The sequence below is a fragment of the Acartia tonsa genome, chromosome 10 (assembly GCF_053477335.1).
Source record: "Acartia tonsa isolate MP-2025a chromosome 10, ASM5347733v1, whole genome shotgun sequence".
Classification (NCBI taxonomy): Eukaryota; Metazoa; Arthropoda; class Copepoda; order Calanoida; family Acartiidae; genus Acartia; species Acartia tonsa.
In genome coordinates, this window is record NC_137269.1 from 17086931 (window position 1) to 17110058 (window position 23128).

The following is a 23128-nucleotide window of genomic DNA, read 5'->3' on the forward strand; positions in this document are numbered from 1 at the left end:
AGAGATAGAATTGAAATTAAATTTAAAAATCACGAAACTTTTCATTTTTTATTCACTTGATTGGTCACTTATAGATTAGCTTTGCTTATAAAAAAAAATACATCAAAAAAATTCTCTTAACCCTATCTCAAAATTCAAAACATGGCCCGAATTTTAGTGTATCTACCTATCTCCCTGTCTTTCTATCTTTATTTATGTCAACCGTATATGTATCATCAGTAAATTTATGTAGATTTGTACCTGATTTGTAGATGTATCAGCAGTCTCCATAATCTCAGTCTCAGTGTCTATTTTATCAATTTCATTATTCTCAATCTCCTCAATCTTTTCCTCAGTCTTCTTTCTTTTCTTCTTATTTTTCTTTTTTCCTCCGTTACATCTGAACAAATGGATATCGTATACATGGATATATTGACAAGGGAAAATTTGTCGTCATTTTTGGATGCTATGTCAGTTTGTTCACCCATTATTATTATCCATTAATTATATATTTCTGAAGATAAAAATTGAGAGATCAAAGATTAATATATAGATAACTGATTGTCTATCCAACCAGAATTATGAGCAGCTATCAAACTCATCTGTAAATATCAGGAAATTTAAATAAAATTTTTGTGTTAACTTGGGGTAAAACTAGTTTGGGAAATGGAATTGAAAATATCTTACTTAGGATTGTTTGCCAGAATCAAGGTTTTAATAACAATTTAATATCAAGAATTAAGAAAGAACATTTCAAAATTTCTGGCTAGATATAAATACCTGGGTTCCTCTTATGAGATATTGTGTAAATGTCTCTACCTAATGTCTCTTTAGGAATAACAAGTTCCTCTGGAGATATTGAGTAAATGTAAATACCTGGGATCTTCTTTAGGAATAACAAGTTCCTCTGGAGATATTGAGTAAATGTAAATACCTGGGATCCTCTTTAGGAATAACAAGTTCCTCTGGCTCCTCATCCTCAGAGAAAATCTTCTTTGCTACACAGCATCTAAAAATATTTGTTTTAATTTTAATCACTGTTCGCCTGGAACATAGCCTATAAATTAGCCCAAGTCCATCCCAAGACTTAAATCTTCAAACAAAGTAGCCGAAAACCATCCTGGGATCTATGTAAAGCTTCCCTAAAATGAAAAATCTGACATGTGTGACATGTTAACTCTAGGGTTAGGCTCCCTGCAGGGGAATATATAAAATTAAATATAAATATTACCTAAGATCTTCCGAGCAGAGTCCCTGAACGTCTAGAATTGCCTCGCAGAAACAGGATATTCTGTCAGCCACACAAACGCCAGGACACGTTTCTAAAAATAAAGAAAATTAAATTAAATCTAAGAAAACGGTTCCCCAATTATTTTTTTCAGATCTTAACTTAATAAGCTATACATATCTATAATATAAAGAAGTGAGGTTTTTATTTGTCTGAAGTTTATTTTATTTGAAAATAGATGATGATTGTGCTTTTTAGGTAAGCTATTAAGCTATTTTTTCGACTCCCATCCCCTAGATGCTAGGGGCGCGTATCTAGCAATAGTATAACTCAACACTTTCGTAAATGCAACACATTATACAAATTATTAGAATCTCAAACTATTACAACAGCTAAACGCCTAATCTTTGTGACTTTTGTAGAATATGATTATAAATGAAATGGTCGCAAACATGAATTTACTATTTAATAGTAAGTACATTGTAATGAATTTTAAGTTTTTCAAAAGTATTTTAAGTATCTTTTTTGTTTGCGGATTTATATGTTTTTAAAAATAGTACATATAGAATTTCTATTTACATGCGTGTTATGTATTTAATGTAAAATAATTTCAAACAAATAGACAAACATGCTGCAAAAAATGTGTGCTTTATTTTACCCATTGCAATGCAATGGCGGAGATAGATTTTCCTGAAAATGAAAATGGATAGTATTACAGGTCTAAAAAATCAACGAAAAAAATATATTTTAAAAAAGCAAAAAAATCAGTGCAAAAATTATGTACTATAGGGGAATAAGAGATAGGAAAATTTGAAACTTACATATAAAGATCATGCAACTAAAGAGTTAATTGTCTAATAATAATAAAAATGTAATTGCTGACTTGATTAATGATTTTTTTATTTCATAAAACTCCACCATTTCATCGTAGCAAAAAAAGGAATGTTTATAGTAAATATTTGCAAGCTTTATCAAACAAAATACTAGAATTTTTGCAAATAAAATATACGAAATCTATACTCATGTACTAAAGTACAAAAGTAAAAATGTAATCTATACAACTAAGATTCTCCTTTGATATAAGGAACCTTTATCTACGTCAATTGTAATTCTTATCTATTTTAGTAAAAACAAAGGGGGGGGGGGGTATTGAACTCTGAGAAAGACTAAACTACATAACTTTTGTGTCACTTTTGAGAAAGACGATTCCCTTTTCTCTCATCTCTTTTGAAGAGATTTTCTTCCCCCTTTCCCTTTTTCTTTTCCGAAATGTATATGACGTCACAGGAATCGCCTTCTTGAACTCTTTCTTTCAAAAGGGACGAAGATCAAAAAGGCTTCAATAATTTTTCATAAAATGAAAAAATACTTTTAAGAATAAAATTGTTTTCATTAATGACCAAACAAAACGTGAATTTTTCTTGTTGATTTTAAAAATGGGTCAAGTGGTTCTATTTAAGAAAAGTGGCACACGTTGGGTACAAACATTCTGATGAAAAAAAAACTAAAATGGTTAACATGTTCTTATTTCAATGAAAAAAATGAAAAATTAAAATAGTTTACCATACAAAATTGCTCCTAGTGCATGATATATTGGGGACTTTGGCTATAATTTATTGTTGTCTCCAAAGTTTTTAAGCAAGTTCTCTCAATTGGCTTTAAATTTATAAGAATATTTCTTTAAGTGAATGGATAGTACAAACAAGTAGTGTACAAAGTTTTCCACCAATTACATTTTTAACGTTCATTGTTTTATCTCTTAAGATCCCAAACTTAAATCAATGTCTATCATACTTTATTTTTCTGAATGTTTGTCTGTGTATGCAGGCAGAATTTGAAAAACCTGCCTACCAATATTTTCTAAGGACTAATTCTTAAATAAACTTGCAGAACAAATACAGAGTTTTTTAGAAATGAACAAAGTGTTATTTTGGTTGTTGTTGCAATGTGATGTACAGATTTAGATAAGTTTTATTTTGGAGAATATCTTAGTTAACTAGGTATATTTTTTTAAATATATATTCTTAATGATTGGACTCTTGTTAAAAGAGATGAAGTGGAAAAAAGCTCGGGGCTGAATACTTAAATGGGGATGCCACAACCCCCCTTTTCAAATTTATACAATTTATATTTGTTAGAAATTTACCAGGTTTTAAGCTAGTAAATGAGACATTGCCCTAGCCCTAAAGAGAGAGAGACTGCTCAAGCCTCCAAAAAAAACTTAAAATAAACCTTTTATCAATTAAAGCTTTCTTTAAAAAATACAACCCAATCGTTCGAGTCATTTAAGACAAAATAGGCCTTGATACTTACTTTCCTAGAGATTATGATAATCTTATTGACAAAGTAATTATTTTGCTACCTCGATATTCATTAATAGCATATATATCATCTAAAGAATTCACTAGGAATTGTATCATTTTTGTAAAGTGTATTGATAAGAATCTAGAATGGGCCTACTTTGTCCTAACAAAACACATTTATTATCAAGCATACATCAAACCTTTTAGAAAGGAAGAAATTATTGAACAGCATTCTTTGATGTGTAGGTCAAAATATTGCTTATATTATTTTCTATTTTAACTGTTAGGTATTTAAGTTTCTCTTATGTGTATTGAATTACTATGTCTTAGCCAATAGTCTTTAATATGCAAGGTACCAATTATAAACAAACACCCCCCCTCTAAATTTAAAACAGGGAGGCTCCAGTAAGTGCATGAACAAAACTATTCTATTGTTTAAAATAGTAAGCCTTTTTTCGTCTGTAGCGAAGGATCTCGCTAACTACTGAAACGATTGAGTTCTCTATTCCCTATGGTGGTTTTAGGCTTTTTTTACAGATATAAGTCTTGGGGTGGCTTTAGGCTATTTTCTTAGCACCTCTCTACCCCTTCGAATACAATGTTCCTGGCTGCTAGGGGCGTAGCCAATAATTTAATCTAAAGGAGTGATTTTTGGCTTGCTTTTTTGGTTCAAAATAATAAATGTTGATAAAAGCATAATAATAACCAATACACCAATAGCATCTACTGGCTCTTTATTCAATGGGGGTAGAAAAAAAACTGAAACCAACTCTAGACTTAAGGAAGAAATCCTAGAGAAATCTATCGGCTTAGTGTTTGGCGAGATCTTTATGGATAAACAAAAAACCTTACTACTTGCATGACAGGACAATTTTATCATGTGAGTTTGCTACTCTGAAAGTTTTATTCATATTCTTTTTGGAGTAAAATTGATAGACATTTTCTAAGAGTAGGTAATATTTCTTTTTCTTTTTAAATTGCACGAATTATAGAATTACTTTTGGTTAAATAAAATAACCATATAGTAATCAGAATGTTGTATGTTTTTTTCTTGTAACATTGCATAATCTTACCCTTAACTATTATGCAGGGTTTCATACAAAATGGTTAAATTTTTGCTAAAAAGTAAATTTATAAATTTTGTTATAATCTGAAATACTACGAAGAAAATTATAAAAAAAATGACCATCTAAAAGAATTATCCATAAAAAAATTATATTCCATTGAACCCTTTGTTAATATCACAATTTCAAAAATAATTATCTTGAATTCTTATTGATATACCCAGATTTAAATGGATTCTAATTTTTCATAATTTGAAAGTAAAATTTTAAACTAATAAAACCAAAATATTTTTAAAACTATATGATAATGTTGAAAAGTGATTGGACTATTATACTTAAAATATGCAATAAGTTTAATCTCTTAATCATCTTTAAAATTTTGTTTTTTTATGTAAAATAATGGCAAATCTTTATAAGTTTTGTTTCAAGAAAATAAAAAAAATGATGTATAATGTAAGAACACTACTATAGAAGTTCCATATTGTGTGAGTACTTTTATACATATAATCTACATATGCCTAACTCAACCAACTGCTACATTTTACACCATCATATTTTTCTTATATTTCAATGTCATCAAGAAAAAAAAACTGTAGTTGTATCATATCATATTATGTTATCTCCTTATGAACAGAGACAAATATTTTTAAATTCACCTTTTGAAACAAAACTTATGAGCCCAGGTAGCAAATTTTGATAATCAGGTTTTAAAACTTTAGATTGGTGATTTTCCATTGTTATTTTTCAATATTTTTTTATCACATTTACTTTTTTTACTTACAAGGGGCTACGCGCCCCTGGAGGCCTATAAGAACTTGGGGGAAAGGAGGGGTGGGAGTCCTCCCTTCGTATTTTTAATTTCTAAAAATTAAGTGCATTTTTTTAAGGGGCGGTTTCTCTTGGGAGGGTGGTGGTACCCTCTCCCTAAAATAGCTATAAACCTTCCAAGGACATAATGATAAGCTACAATGTGAAGGAGAACGATACCGGTTAGGCGTTTGTCGAGATCCTTCGGTACAGACAGAGAGACAAACAGACAAACCTCCTGTTATTTAATTATGATTTTTCTTAAACAACAAAAACATCCATTTTGTAATTTTTAGTGCTCATTTTATGATCTTACCAAGGACAAAGTTTGTTAAAAGAATGACAGAAGTTTTTTATGAAGAATATTATGACGACAATAACAAGAATAATCTTGCTCATTATGTGAAGAATATTCAAACAAATAAATTAACTTTAAGTAGGTAAAGTCAAAGTCTCAAAATATGCATTACAACCTTCTTTTTTTTAAGTATTCATTGCCGGTAAAATAACCAACAAGGAGGCTAATCAATCAATCAATCAATGTGAAAACTTGTTGGCAAAACGAATTATATTAATTTAATAATTAGCTTAATTTGTTTTGAATTAAAATGATAATTCTTATAAACCTTAACTAATACTTGTAATTTATTTCACTATATTTTGCCAGTTAGAGATTTACAAAGATGTTTAACGTGGTTTCTTTAAAGTGAAACATATGGTTTACCTTGTGTTTTAGAAATACAGCTGAAAATATTACATTTCTAAATAGCGGGCCAAATCTGTCTGTATGTCCGATAAGATCACTTAAATGGCTGTATCGTTCGTTCCACACTTTCTAGGGACGTTTAGATCTAGCCCAGGATAGGATCGAAAAAAGCCCTTGGGTCTAAAGCTATTATGACATTTAATATAATGATGGCCAAAAAGATGACATTTGCGTACTTTAAAGTCTATAATCATCTTATAATCATTTTAGGTAAAAATGCACAATATATATTTTGTAGACTCTTGGGTGTTATGACTGCTCCATTTATAATTGACAAAATATATTGTAAATTTAGTGTACGAAACTTAATACAAGTCTTACTCGTTGCTTTGTGTGTATATATAAGATTTAAAAAAAAAACATATATAAATGTATATGTTTTGCTAAAAAAAATAACTGTTCTATTATACATTCTGTTTTAACCAAACTATAGTGATGCACAGTTTTTAAAATATTGAAGAAAAATCTTTTTTTTCAAAGACAAGAAAAAAAGTGGAAAAAACCCTGACTAGTCTTCAAAGAATTTTTTTAAAACTTGAACATTTTTTAAAAATTGTGTAAGTAGTTTTGAGAATCTAAGTCACAATCTGTGACAAAACCAATCTAATTAATACATTTACTGAAAATCTTATAATTTTCCAAACTATTTTCCTTTTCATAATTGAAAGTTATGTGACTTTAAGACATGGTTAGAAATGTTTAAAAACAACATGATTAAAAAACACAAATATTTGTATAAACATTTATTTCAAGAAGGAAGAAATAAGTTGAAACAGATAATTATGGTAAAAAATCACAAATTTTATCACAACAATTTTGTTCTTTCCTTAAGAAGAACATCATCAATAAAAAAAAGGTTTTCCAGAAAACCTAATTTTTGTGCCATAAAATCTGTTTCAAGTTATTTTTTCAAATTGAAAAAAGCTGATTATAAACCATCAGCGTCTTCATCAAATACTTTTTTGTTTTTTACTCATGATGAAATTCTTCTTAAAGATAACATTACAAATAAAATTAAGCTAAAAGACATAACAAGAATAAAAAGATAAATATTGCAACATTTTAACTGACAATGAAAATTGGATAAATGTGAGATTCATTTTTTTGAGATTTTTTGGTGCATTTTTTTGTTATTTTATTTAATGTCATTTTTAGTGCAAATACAAAATAATTAAATTAAAGTACCACCACCGAATACAAAATATAATTGTTACTAGGGCCTCACTGGTTATGTTAGTTGATTTAAACTCTTTAAATGTTTAGGTCATTTTTAATTGGTTAAACTCTGACAGAAGGTCGCCTAATTGCAAATAGATGTAATTTCAGACTATATGTGCTTTATATTGACTTTGTGATATATAAATAAAAACCAAACAAACCCTTTAAAATAAAATAGTAAGGAAGTTGAACAAAGTTTTATTTACTTGTGCCTTATATCAAAACAAAATAATTAGATTTAATTGAATAAAATGTTATATAGCCATAAAAGTTCAGAAATAATATTTTTATTGTAAAATTATATTAATAAAAAATATTGTCTTAGAACCAAAGCAAACAAAATTCAATTCAACATCCTATCTTATGAAACAAAACTCATTCAAACCATAAAGTACATTACAAAACAAGTCAAGACAAAATTAAGCTTGCTAACCATGTTATAGTGGCCGTTGTTAACTAATTTAAAGGTTTGTTTAGTGTGGTTATTATTATTTATTAAAAACCTACTGGCATCTGATGTATTTCCAGGGGAGGTATACTCATAGTCTCCTTCATATTCCTCGTCCTAAAATTAAATATAAAATAAATAATAATACCAAATTATTAAAAAGGTTGAATACACTTTAATAAAAACTATTGGTTGCACCCCTAGCATCTAACAGAAAAAACATCAAAATAAGATAGAAAAATTAAATAAATAGAAAGAACAATAAGAAATAAGCTAACAACCAGCTTTTTTAAAATGTTACCTTTTGAAGCATAGATGTGGTGGTAGTCTCAGCAGTTGTTGTTGTAGTTGTAGTTGTTTCAGTGGACGTTGTTGTTGGATCTTCTGTGGTGCTTCTGGGCTTCTTACGCCTCCTCTTTTTCTTTTTCTCCGTGGGCTCAGAATCTTCAGACTTAACAAAAATAATAAATGTGTATTAGATTTCAAAGATATATTTTAAAAATATTGTAGAAATTCTATGTTTTTAGAAATTAGAAGTTCATAATTTAAATTTTAAGGAGGGATGATGATGCACGGAGAAAGCTTGACTAAAGAAAACAGGTGTAAAATAAGTCTTTTTCGCGCGTTTATGTACGCTGCGACATAACTGTGAAATATTAAGTAATGACTATACCAGATTATTTGTAGGCCCCTTTTTTAAATTAAAAATATGTGCGAACATAAAAAATACATTCAGCTTTTTGGCCGCTTAAAGCCTTTTAAGTTCATAGATTTTTGGAAATAATCGATTTTTAAACATTTTAGCGTGAACTACACGTGATCCAAAATTTGTTATTACCTCATCTTCTTGGCTATCAAGTTGAACTTCGCCATCCTCATTGAGAGTAACCTCCTCATTAGATCCTTCGCTTTCGTCCTAAAATTTAAAAATCAAGGTGAATAGATTTCAAATAATCATTAGATCCTTTCCCTTTTTTATAGGGGTTTTTGATTGTAGTGTTTATAATAGATAGATCTGCCCCTTGCTAAAAATAGCCTCAAACAGGCCCAGTACCTAGCATATCAAATATTGCATATTCTTCTCTTAATACTATGGGGCAAGCAGTTCAGTCGTTTCTGAGATATTACTAGACATTCGTTCAAAAATTCAAACATAAATATTACATTTACAATTTAAATGTTACATTAATATTATACAAAGATATTCAGGAAAAAAATAAAGAACAGTAGAGAGTAGAAAAAGAAAGAATGAGAGAAATAAAGAAAGAAAGATAAAAATGTTGTGGGGGGGGGGGTAAAGAGAGACAGAATATTTTGCAAAATATTGTCTGCTCTTATTACTTTATCCAAGCGAAAAATACTTGTTTTTCATAGAAGCATAATTAACAAAAAAATCCTCTAAAATTAAATAAATTCATATAGAAAATCCATAATAATTTTTTATTTTTTTTTATAAATTGCATAGCTAAAAATCTTCAAAATTATGTTAGGACAAAATATTTAAAATAAAATTTATATAAAAGTGAGTTACTGAATATCTTTAATATAATAAAGTGTCTATCCTTGAAGGATAGCCAACATCTTGGTAACTAGACCATACAAAAACTATGATTATACAATAAATTTACTCATTTGTTAAATCTTAAGATATGGTAAATATAAATTGTAATTCTTATGTGGTCTAAAGGGAATTTTAACGTTTTTAAGTAGCAAGAGTAGTTACTGTTAAAGTAGGTTTTGGGTCCACCTTAAAGCAGCTGCCAAAGAATATTTTTTCATCATTGCTCGAAATGAGGGGCTACCCTATACCTGTCAAAATCGCTGTACTAATATTTTTTTGTAAAAAGATTGAGATTTGCTTAGCCAAATTGAGGCTTGATAATTGAGTATTATTTTTAGCTAAAAGGATTTGTCTTTGACCGTTTTACAGGAACAAACCATGTGCAAAATAACCCTGAAACACTCGGATCAATTTGGCGCTGGTGTTTTAAATTCAAATCTATTTAATTATCAAATTAATAGACAACAATAGGAATGAATGATAGCCACAATTAGTAGAGAAACTACATTATACTTTTTAAAGCAAAGGATCTTAAAAGATATTTAGACTTTGATTTAAGAGGAACAGAAACTAAAATGAAATAGGTGATAAAATCCTTAAATACAATTGTCTTTTTTTTTGTTTTGCAGTTAGTTTTGTATATCAAAGTCGTGTAATCAGTGCAGCTTCTTTCTATTCATTATTGAGGTCCAGTACACATTAAAGAAAATCTTTAAATATTTCATTCTATTATACAAAGTAGTAGGTTCTTTTTGTCTGAAACTAAAGATCACTGAAATTAATTGTACTTTTCAGATATCTTAGAATGAGTTTAAGCAATTTTCATCACTTTCCCCAGCCTTCACTAGAGGCTATGGGAGAAGCAACTAGTCTTTATATAAAGTATTAATTATCATAAAAATATGCAACAATTAACAACCTTTTTTCAAGACGATCGAGAAAAGGATATTATTTTGAACAACAATAGAATTTGGTTGTTTAAAATACATGAGGATATTGCTTTAGACAGGCAGAAATAAAACAATTAAAAATATTTTTTAATTGAGTTTTTTAGGAGACAATTTTTGTGACAACAGTATACTGTGTTAAAAATTTAATAGTCAGAAAATTTTGAAGTAAAATATTTTTTGATGGTTGTCTAATCTTTGCAATCCATGTGAAAACGTATGCAAAATTTCGTAATAACTTAACATGTTTCTCTGGGAGTAAAAAAATGTCCTTGCGTTTCAGCTAAAAAAAAGCATCTGTAGATCAAATTAAAATAATCTTCAGATTCTGAGATGTCTCATGAAGAATTTCTTTTGTTGATGTCGTTATGATTTTTTTCTATTTTCTAAGCGGAGGTTTAGCAATGTAGGGAGACAAAGTGTCTCAAAAATTAGCAATGTGACGTCATAAAAATGAGGAAGATGAGAGGAAAAGTGACTCTTAAAAAAGAGATGGATAATCACTCATTTGTATGACTTCACATGACTGATTTTTGAGACTCTTTGTTGCCCTACTTAGAATGTTAAATGTAGTTATTTAAATACTTCATAGCACAATTCTAACAAAAGTTAATTTTTAAATGTAAAACTATTTGATAAAAAATGTTAAGGAGTGGCTTAATAGAACAATAGCGCCTTCCCCACATATGTAATGATATCGGCTAGTACAGCAATGTCAATGTCTGTGAATTAACAAGAGCAACTTTTGTTTTTATCAATATTTCAATGCCAATGAAAATTAAATATTTACATTGAGAAGCTTTCATATTTTATCTCAATGTTTTATTTATTTTGAAACTGATTCTAATGCTATGACGTCAATACAGGGTTAAGGGGATTTGCATTTTTTTTGGGGGGGGGAGAGGGGGGATGGAGGATATTTCCTTCCCTGGTCCTATGAAAAGCTTGACTGTAAAGAATAACCTTATTGGTAGAGCGAATGGCGAGATCCTTCGGTACAAACACACAAATAGATATGCTGTTACTTTATTATAAGGAATTCTCTTAATGATGTTCAGATTATCAATTTTAAAAGTATGTCAGCAATTACCATTTTTTATGTGTAGTTGACATAACCCATTAAAAAGTATATTAACACAATGATTTTATATTTGAAGATAATAATAAATAACAAGGATGACAACATCCATAAGTAGCGAAGCTAAAAAATTATGGATGGATATCCGGCGAAAATAAATTATGTTGCAGTTTCATAAAAAAAAACATTAAACTGAAAAATCACGAAACCTAGTAAGATTTATAACTTGAAAATCCAAGAATCGAACTTGCACCTCAACCAATAAGCAAATCTTAATGAAACTTTGTGGGGAAGTGTAAGCTTATATAATCCCTATAAATATCAGCCGTCTGTCTTGAGTAGGAGTAAAGAAAATCATGAAAACTTAAAAATCTAGGAATCGAACTAGCACACCAACCAATAAGCAAATCTTGATAAAAGCATGCAGAATATGAAAGTATTCAATCTAGCACCTCAACCAATTGACGAATCTTAATGAAAGTAAAAATATGAAGAATGGTAACAAATTTAATCCCTGAAAATTTCAGCTCTCTATCTTTTATAGGAGCCGAGAAAATCACGTTTCCCCCTTTCTGTCTCAGACGGCCGGACGGACGGACATTCGAATTATAAAATATTAACCATTATTTTACCTAATAGTTCTATAAAACTCTGAAAATAAAAGTTTTTTTGTCATTTGTTTTGATCTTAATGATAAATTACATTGCACATTAACTGGGAAGTTTAAAATTAAATTGTAAAGTAATTAATATAAATGATATAAGGGGGGGGGGGGAGGAAAGGAGTAAAAGTTACAAAAAACAAGGATGACAACATCCATAAAAGCAAAGGTCTAAAACGGTAGGACACACTTGTAGAGTGTCAGAACTGAATAATCAGAATAAAATCTGTAAAAGTCGAACAAAATTTTAAGTAAATTTGTTGAAAAACTGCTTAAATACAGGATAATGTTTAAGGACATACTTACATTTTTATGAGATGCTTCGTTTATAAAATTGTACTTTGTTGTCCTAGGAATCAATATTCCAAAAATCAAATTAATCAAATATTTATATTACATTTAAATTTAATGTTTGAAAAGTTAAAAATCAACATGTTTAAAATGGACATACGGACTTTTGGTAACAATTTTAGAGTTACTACGCGTTCTAACATTGTTATAGGAAGCATCTTGCAAAGTTTGAAATTAATAGGACAATTCTAACCTAGCCAGAACCTAGCTAACCGTTACAAAGGGACAGACCGACTCTAATTATAGAAAAGCTTCGCTTTTAAAAAGAAATGACTCAGTCGTTATCAGAATCTTAATCAATACTTTCTAAATTTCGTTGCTTTAAAAATTCGGTGAATAACCAGAGAGTTTTTTTGTTGTCCGTAAGATTGACAATAAAATATAGCTATATCCTACAAACGGTCATTGCTGGAATTTTATCAACAGATTTCTCTACAATAAAGAATGGACCAGAAACAAAATTAGTTAGATTAGATTTCTTTAAAAATCCTTATAATAAAGTAACAGTGTGCTTTTTGTTTGCGTTTCTGTTTGAACCAAATGATCTCGCTAACCGCTGAACCGATAAGGTTCTCATTTAAAGGGTAGTTTCGCATAGGTCCTGATGAGGTTTATGACTATTTTATGGAAGGGTTTCACCACCCTCCCCAGAGAAATCGACAAAAATAAAAAAAAACGTTGCGTTGCGGACATTTTTGCAATTAGCTAAAAACATCATATAGCGGGCAAAAATGTTTAGTTAAGTCGCTGATTTTAAAATTGATTTAAAAAAAAAAAACAATTTTACGTGTCCCTAGAGGCCTTTAGAGGCGTAGCCGCTAGTTAAGTGTATTTCAGAAATACAAGATCGAAAACGGCCATAACATGCAAAGACGCAATAAAAAGAAAAAAATACAGATATAAATGAATATTATATGTTTTATGACGTAATTGCACAGTTAGGAATAAATGTTGATTTTTAGCATATGCATTTATATACTTTAATAATTTTGATACTAAAATAAAAATTAGGTTGAAAAATTTAACTTCCCCCCCCCCCCCTCTCCAGTGCCCCTAGAGGCGAAGCCACTAGTCCTAGCAATATAAAGGGAACAGAATGACATTTCTCCTTATCTAAGTCGTTTGGATTTTCTGATAATATCTTTCTAAATTTCACTGTCCGTTGGAAAATTCGGGTAATACCCGAAAAATATATTTTTGGCCGCGGATTCTCACATTTTTTAAAATATTAAAATAAATATTTCTTTTTTCTTTAAAAAGTTATATTATGCTGAATAATTCTTCTATTAAAGTAACAGGATGTCTGTTTGTCTGTGTGTTTGTGTGGTTGTACCGAAGAATCTTGCTAACCGGTGAACCGATCGGGTTCTTCTTGACAGGGTTGCTTCTCATATGTCCCGGGAAGGTTTATAACTATTTTGGGGGAGGGTACCACCACCCTACCAAGATAAATCACAAAAATCGAAATTTTTAAAAGATATTCTCGCTTTTACTTAGAGACTTGAATGCAACATAGACAAATTATTTTTCAAATTAGATATTTGAAATAAAAAACAAACATCTAAAGTGCAACTAGAGGCCTCAAGGGGCGTAGCCGCTGGTCATTATATAAAGTAGTAAGGTTTTTTTGTCTGAATCTAATAACTACAGAACTGATTAGAATTCTTCCCAGAGATGGTTTTAGAATTAATCTCTAAGATGGTTTTAGCCTATTTTTTTCAGACTCCGTCTTATCCCTTTGAATACAGAGCCTGTATATACTAGGGGAGCAGCCGCTAATTATTAATATAAACATTAATCTTCTACCAAGTAAAGCATTATGAATAGAATACTAACAAGGATGACAACATCCATAAAAGCAAAGCTCTCAAATGGTAGGACAAACGGACATTAACACTTGTATAATGTCAGAACTGAATAATCAGAATGCGAATGTGTAAGAGTCAAAGCAAAATTGTAAGTAAATTTGTTGAAAAACTGCTTGACACAGGATAATGATTATGGACATACTTACATTTTTAGGACTTGATTATAGAGTTGCTTCGCTTATAATATTTTACTTTGTTGTCCCAGGAATCAGTATACCAAAAATCAGACCAATCGGATAAATAGGTCACATACAAAAATGTAAAAAAAAATTAACATGCTTAAAATGGACGTACGGGCATTCTGGTAATGGTCATAGAGTTGCTACTCTTTCTAACTCGTACCTAACTATTACAGGAATCACCATGCAAAATTTGAAATCGTTAGGACAATTCTATCTAACATGCCTAAATTAACGAAAAAAGCTATTTAAAAAATCAACATGTTTAAAATGGACGTACGGACATTTTGGTAATGATTATATAGTTGCTACGTTTTCTAAATCGTACCTAACTACTAAAGGAATCACCATGCAAAATTTGAAATCGATAGGACAATTCTAACATGTATAAATTAACGAAAAAAGCTATCCGTGACGGACGGACGTACGGACGGACCGACCCTAATTATAGAAAAGCTTTGCTTTTAAAAAAGTAAAAGTGGTCAATGAAAGTAATATGAATTCTATAAAAAATGAAACAACTTGGCATAAAATTATTTGATTTCTTTATAGTTGCAAGGCTAATATATTATTCTCTTTGTCTGTCCATTCGTCAGTAAAGCTCTGGTTAAATGTGACTTTTTCGGTTGCTAATCAAGATATACAGAAAACATTTCTCTGTACCAATGAGCATCCAGCGTGTAAATTACTTGGTCCGTAGGTCTGTTAAAAACATGCTTCACAAAACATCACTAATAAAGATTTCGTGTTTTTTACGATTTATTATACATTATCTCTTTTTATTTTCCATTTTTTATCGCCACAACTGTTTCATTATTCCCTTCGTCTGTTTGTCCATTTAGTATTGTTTGTGCTTTACTATTTATGATAGTTGTCATACTTCTTAAGTTCCATTAGCCCAGGTCATAATTTAGGTTTTTTGGCGGGGTAAAACATGAACCCCTCACCCCCCCCCCCCCTATTTTTTTCTTTTTTATAACAAACTTTAGATAAGTTAAGTGGGATACATCCCACCCACCCTAGGACAAAGCCTTAGGACTAGATATGCTCAAACCAATGAATATCAGATATATTATGATAAATATTTTTTAATAACAATCTCTATCCGGAAAGTAATGCGATAACCACAAAAAGTCATTTATGTTTATGTGATTTTAAATATATTTTATCATTAGGCATGCAATCAGTTTTTATAGCTTAACGTATGTAAAAATATTTTACATAATATAGGTAATTACAGTTTTTAATACTATAATAATGATTTGCTTATACAATGATTCAAAAATCAGTTTTATCATCTGGAAAAATAGTTTATTTTAAAATATTGTCAGAATATTGTTACTATAAGGATGGTGTAAGATATGTAACACCGCCTAATTTTTTCTCAAGTAGCTATTATAAAACTAGTTTTTTTTTTGGGGGGGGGGGAGGGGTTTTCCCACCTACATTCTGAGGTTCTGAAAAAAAACAATTTTTGAGATGAAATGAAATTACCTCTTCATTATCAGACTTTGACAACTGTTCACTATCATCTTTTTTCTTGGATGGTGGTGGGGGCATACCTCCCCCCCGCTCCACACAGCATCTCATATTGGCCTGGGGACACTGCACGTCCTCCCTGACTTCGTCGCACATGAGGGAGGCGAGGGAGTGGACACATCGGCCTCATAGAAAGTAAAAATAACATAAATTTTAATATTGAAAAAGTGTATCCAGGGCTCGGCAGTCGCGACTAATCCTCAATTCTAAACCCGATTGGATGCTATAATTTTTTTGAAAATAGGGTTTGCCATTTTTAGATCAGTTGATTTTTTAAATTGTGTGAGGCTGATTTCCCTGGGGCTTACAGGCGGCTGCAGAGCCCTACTTAAATCTAACAAGGATTAAGGAGTTACAACAAAAATAACCTTTATACGATATTTAAAGTTTGATATTTTATCTTTAAAAAATAAAAATTATTTATTTTTTCTAAAGTTAAGAATTGTAAAACTTCTTTCATGTTTGCACGCTTGGAAGTTTACGAAAATGTGTTAGGTAGTTTGTCTTTGCAATAAGGCAATGTTAATAGTGGAAACATTAACACTTTTACAAGCACTAGAAAGTTTTAGCGATTCCCATGAAGATTAGGTTTTTGAAATGTTTTCCCTCTTCGAACTGAAAAACATAGGTGGAAAAAATCCTTCAATGAAAACATCCAATAATGTTAATGCTAATCTTTCTAGTGCTCAGTGTAAAAATGAAAACTATGTGGACATGAGATATAAAGAATAGATGATTTACTATAAAATGTTTACCTGGGCAGTCATCAACGCTAGCTGTTCTGGTCACAGAGCCAAGTAAGCCTGAAATTATCAAATTTCATTAAAAAAATTATTAACATGAAAAAGTTTGACTGTTTAATCTCATTTGGGTAATTTTTGGGGCTGAAAGTATTGATTTATAGTTTGATGTTGGGTGTTATATTATACTGTCTCTAGTATAACACGGTGACAACAAGACAAAGGCCAAGGCATTCCTTACCACTCTTTTAGCCACTTAAAAATAAGTTTTTAAAAGAAAAATCTGCTTTTTAGTAACAATCATTAAAAATGAATTTTAAATATTTTATTTTACAAGTTAATTAAAGTATTCATAAAAGTTAATAATACTATTATTATTTCCTTTTAAACAATTCTTTTCTTTAAAGCAAGGAAGAATAAATACTGTTGCTCTCAATTAGTAATCATTTATGTGTAACAAGTCTTTTAAGTAAATTATTTGGATAATTAGAGGGGTGGGGTTTAGGATAACTGACACGTTATTCTACAAAAATTTTCAAAGCATAGATTTTTAGGTTAGTTATTCTTCTTAAACTTCGAATATATTCTTTAAAAAAGTAAAGATTTTTGGTTTAAAATGTATATTAAATTTTGATTTAACTGTTTCACTTAATTTGGAGAATACATTAACAAAGGATATAGAATATAAGTGGATATTATGATATTGGAAATTCAAGTTGCTAACATGGATATCGCTCTTTAGTCAGTTCGTTCATTCATCAATAGGGGAGGAGATAGGCTAAAGGTGGATACATGGGGAGGTCGTTATTTTAGCCAGCTAAATTATTACATGATAATCTGGTGTAAGATGAAAGTAATAATAAATGCATTACTTTATCCTCTCAGGGTGTATCTTCCTTATTAAACAAAATAACCTTGAGGTTATGAATTGAAAAATAGTATTTTTTTATACCAAAAGACGTAAAAAACTGTTTATATAACCTTTCTGTTATTCATATGAACTTAATATCATGCTAATTATTTTTATTAATAGGAATATGATTATAGTCTGCCAAGGACTATAAGAAAGCATCCAGCAAAAAGTCATGAAAATTCGTTTGGTATTCTTTTTGTGTTTTATATCAGATAAGACACACATACAGACAGCTTATTGCTTTATATTGTAGGATTTAAGATCTCTATTGGGATAAAGTTTGTTAAGTTTATTTAAAACCTTTATTTATAAATCGGTTAAATGATAGGTAATTCAGTTAAATCATGATAAAAGCAATATTCATGTACAAGCAGTTTTTGAGGTCTTACTGAAAAAAACGCAGATTACATTTAACTAAATAAAAGTTTGGAAAAAGTTGACAAAAAATATATATTTAGATCATTAAAAAAACTAAGGATATGATCATTACCAATTGAAGTACTATTTAAAGGTTTGAATATTTTGAAATATGCCAATAATCATGTAAGAGTGAAATAATAATTCATTATTATCAATGACACAAAACAAACTTATTTGCAGCATTAAATCTCAAGATGAGACTCGACAATTTAACATACGTGGGGTAGGAGTTTAAAGATTTTGCTTTTAGGTTTGGCAACATTCAGACACAGGCAAATACACTGCAGATTACTAGAAAAAAATAATATATTACGCTAACAAGATTTGCCTATTAATAAATGCAGCATAGGGCTGAATATGTAACTCACTATTTGTTATAATAATTTAATTTAATAATTAATATTAATCCTATAATATAAAGTATTACGGTATTTTTGTCAGTAGCTTAAAATTTCAATAATTACTGAACAGTTCTCAGTTTTAAGAAAGCTTATCCTAGGACCCGCAAAGGTTTTAGGCTATTCAATTTATATATTTAAGTCTTTGGATGGTTCTATGCTATTTTTCTGCTTACCTTACCATTTTCAACAGAACTCCTAGATGCTGGGAGCTAAGCCGCTAATAAATAATATTTAACTGAATAAGCCTTTAAATATCTTTGACATACATAATATTTGAGAAATCTGTACACACACAAAACAAAAAACTTTATCTTTAGAAAATTTTCGCTTACATTAAAATTGGAACAATGATAGCCATATGCATGACGTATAGAACTATTAATTGCATAGGAGGGGAGAGGAACAGTTAGGGAGTTTTTTTCAAAGATAAAACAAGTATTTACTTTAACGTATTTTTTTAGGCTTAGCTCTTCTTTTTTTTTAAATTCAATTGATCTTTTTTTCCTTCCATAGAAAAAAGGCCGGTTACCCCAAAAAGCACAGTAACCTCTCTTATCCTTATCTTGAAAAAATTGAAAATAAGGGGGTGGTCGTTTTTTCACGTTTTGTTTCACTTTACTTAAGGTTTCATTGCGTTTAGTGTAGCCCTGCAGGGTTAGGGCACCACAGGTACAAGCCCCGCAGGTACAATCAAGATATCTTTGTAAATATATAAAAACATCAAAACATCAATTATTTAAAAATGTTTTACAGTTCCCAACTGAATAAATGCAAATATAAGGTTGTGAAAAAACAGTCAGTACTAATTATAACTTTCACCAAATATGAGTTCCGTAGATATTTTTTAACTTATATAACATATCAAATTAAGACTATAAATTATTTATATTGTACAGTACTATAGTACATTATAGGATTCATAAAACACCTTTTTTTGCCTCTCCCTTTCTTTCAGTGCTATATTAAAACAGAATTTTTTTACTAACGAAATTTGTTTATAAGAAATTAGTTGGTGTTAAAATTAAATCATGGAATATTTTGAGAGTTTTTTTTCTCAGTCTAACTTGAAAATAGTTCATTTTAACGTTTTAAAAAATGGATTTTAAGTTGTTTTGTAAAGTATATATATTTATTCTTGTATGAATAGTAAGGGAAATTTGTAGGTTTTTTGTTGCAGGGAAAGGGGAAAAGGATAATGGCTTTTAATTTTATATTAAATATCTGGCTGCATTTTCTTCATAACAAGATATATGCAAAATAATTCAACAATTTGATAAGACTTTTAAAGGTTTGTAAAGTCAACAATAAGAAAGAGTTTAAATAGTATTTTACGTTTAAAAAGTCTAATAATTTTCTTTTTGTGTTTTTTTAACATACAATATATATTTTGGTAAACCAAAAGTATGACAATCTCCATTATATGCATAGCGTAAAATTCTAGTTATTTTATTAATATCTTTGATGCAGAAATTTTATTCCATGCTTTTAAAAAATAAAGTTTAAAAAAGTAAAATTAAAAGAAAATGAGAAGAAAAGTAATCTTAGAAACTTTGGTATTTCTTAAAAATTTTACTAGCTGCCTTTGTATAACATCACGTAATTGAAAACAATGAATTGTTACTTTTACTATACAACATCTTTGTACCGTTTTTGCAGTGCAACTTTGAGACATAATAATCATATCAAAGAATATTGATCCCTTTATTTGAAGATGCAGAAAAGTGAAAGCTAGAAGATAAAACTTGAAAATTGTTTTGTAAGCTTCCCTTCATTATGTTTTGAGAGGAGTAGTTTATGAAAGCGTATGTTGGGCTAATTCATTTTTTCAAAATAATATTATTCTTTTTTAATAACTAGTTGCTTTGTCCCTAACCTCTGGGGAGGTTTTAAAAATAGCCTAAAACCACCCAAAGATATTTATAAGAAAATAAAATTAATTCGGACCATCAGTTTCCGAGATCTTAAGCCTCAGACAAAAAAAACATTACTACTTTATTTTATTTATTTTTGAACTAATCACCCTATTACAGATATATAAGTTTTATAAAATGAACTATATCTTAAACTACTCCTCCTATTTCATGAAAATAGTTATTCATAAAATTAGAGAGCAGGGCTCTGAACTAGTGGTTACAGGCCCCTGAGGCAAAATTTCTTGTCTGTAATCTTCTGTTCATTAATTTTTGGCCTAAATTTCTAGAATATCTTTGTTTTCAATCTTAACAAGGAAGTAAACATTCATAAACGCAATGTTCAACAAATCAGAAAAGACGACGATATTTAGAATATCAACAAAAAAAACTCGGTGTTTAACGTGCCTAATTTTCAAAGGAATCACAATGGTCCAGATATCTCTACAATTCAGCTTATACCAATAACTAAATTAATTCGGGAAAAAATCACGAAACCTATACGTGTTTTTCAGCTGTCGTTGGGGGGCAACACATCGTAAAATTGACGACCTCTCCATTTGCCCCCCAAATATTATTTGTAGATTTTTTGCGCTTGTTGGTTATACCTTATACCTGCTACAATTCAACATATGTTAATATATAAAATTGTCACACTTTAAAGATTATACCTAACTGTTACAAGAATCTTAGATTTCAAAAAATGCTTCTTACAAGTTTAAATTTATGCTTTTAAATATGCATAACATACAAATACTTTAGAAGTAGTTTATTTATTTCAATAGAATAGAGTTTTTTTTTTACAAACTTAAAAGAATTCCAATTTTCAGAAATATGACTAATAAAAAGAAATGCTAAAATTTGTTTTGACTAATACTCATGTGAAGGTCATTTATGAATAAAATCATAAAGACAAACTTTTGAAAACGTCATTTTGATATTTTGAATTAAATATCTACTATTCAACGAAATTCGTTTCAGTGAAGTAAAGGTTATTTTTTACAATAATTTTGTACTTTTCTTTTATTTAATTTCATAAAGTATGCTGAATAAAATAAATTTTTTTATTTGAAATATATTTCCTAGCAAAAAAGAACACTTTCTGTTCTGACTTTAAGATCATTTGAAGAAAGCTATATGTATATTAATTTAATTTTAATTTAATCTTATGTTACGGTGAAAACATTTGACACTTTTTCCGAATTAAATAAACACTAGCACACTTTTAAGGTGCCCAAAATAGAGGTTGGAAAAAGGCCTTATCATTGCTCCATACTACAACAAGGTTCTAGGGTGGTTAATTATGTAAAATCTCTGTAACATTTTAGTTATTGTAGCTGTTATTATGATGTGATATTACGGTTACTGGTTCCCTTTAACCCCCCGATGTTTGAGCCGGAAGTTCCAAGTTAGAAAATGCATTTCTTAGCCTTGAAGTTATTGTACAGAGAAAAAGAATTGTCCCGATTAGGGTAAGGAATGGTATATTCTATTCCAGTAAGGCTTCGAAGCCGATTAATTAATGCTGGATTAGAACCGGTTCTGGGTCATACTAAAAATCATGTACCATATCGTATTATAACCAGTTGTCTACAAATATAAAAATGTACAATTATAAAATTAAAAGTAGTTTTGTTAGCCCCGAAATGCTGAAGGCAGGGGCGGAAAGCTGTTTACAATACGATGCGATAAATAACTATTTCAGTTGTTTTGAGAAGAAAAAACAGGAATTATAACGAACTTAAAATACGGTGCTTTCCCTCCTTATGCCTAGAAAGCCCTAACGTATGTCTAATAATGGTTTAGGGCATTTAGGAATAAAATGATTCGTTAAAAAATAGACAGGGGGATAATGTGTGATTATTGCTCGCTTTAAAGATTTATAAGTAAACATAGGTCAAAAAAAATTTCAGGTTATTATTGTTGGACATAATAATTAGTACATGTTCAAAACAAAATTTAATAATTTAAAAGTTTTAAAGACAAATTCTAGGTTAATTATATTAATTAAGTTGCTAAAATTTCTATCCCTATCTTTCAGATAAACATTAATGGGGATTTCATTTATAAATAACATACAATATTCGAGTTAAAGAATAGTTATTTCTCGCATCGTATTATAAACAGCTTTCCGCGGATATGGAATGTACAATTATAAGACTAAAACCAGTTTTTTTTTAAGCCCCGAGTTGCCGAAGGCACGGGCTAAAAAAACTTGTTTTAATCTTATGATTGTACATTTTTATATTCGTAGAAAGCTGGATATAATACGATGCTAGACATAGTTTTTTCGTATGGATGAGAACCGGTTCCTATCCACCGGATTCGAATGAATACGAGAAAAGTACTTGCGACTTATTATAGCTGATAAATGCTATTTTGTAAGTGAGGGTTAAGGTAACACCCACCTACCCCCTAAAAAATAATCTGTCTAAAATAAATCAAAATTATCTTTCGTTGTTTATTTATTTCCCCGAAAATAGCTTGAAACCTGCTCAGTACTAAAGCGGAGCATCTTATTGAAAAAAAGGATCTATTGTTCGAGATCTTACTGGACAAACTTGTCCCTAATAGAATTGCAAATATAATTATTCAATACTAATATATATATACAATATACATATATTGTATATGTATTGAATGAGAACAAAAACGGGGGACCTAGGCACAAAAAGAAACCTCAACGCCAGAATCTAAAAGCATCGTAGCATACTTTTTTGCTTGATTAAGCTTTGCAACGTATAGGT

The 23128-nt window shown here is 29.6% G+C and overlaps 1 protein-coding gene across 1 annotated transcript in view; it reads right to left on the reverse strand.

Annotated features, from left to right (window-relative positions):
• Positions 1 to 23128, reverse strand: part of LOC145329552 (protein masquerade-like) — a 39531-nt gene that overhangs the window by 13306 nt on the left and 3097 nt on the right. The window contains exons 2-9 of the mRNA XM_080173824.1: positions 16753 to 16800; positions 15953 to 16122; positions 8652 to 8729; positions 8115 to 8264; positions 7873 to 7930; positions 1211 to 1301; positions 914 to 988; positions 241 to 379 (exon numbers count right to left, since the gene is read on the reverse strand). Of these exons, the coding sequence (XP_080029950.1) occupies positions 241 to 379; positions 914 to 988; positions 1211 to 1301; positions 7873 to 7930; positions 8115 to 8264; positions 8652 to 8729; positions 15953 to 16122; positions 16753 to 16800 (809 nt within the window). The remainder of the gene's footprint in view (positions 1 to 240; positions 380 to 913; positions 989 to 1210; positions 1302 to 7872; positions 7931 to 8114; positions 8265 to 8651; positions 8730 to 15952; positions 16123 to 16752; positions 16801 to 23128) is intronic.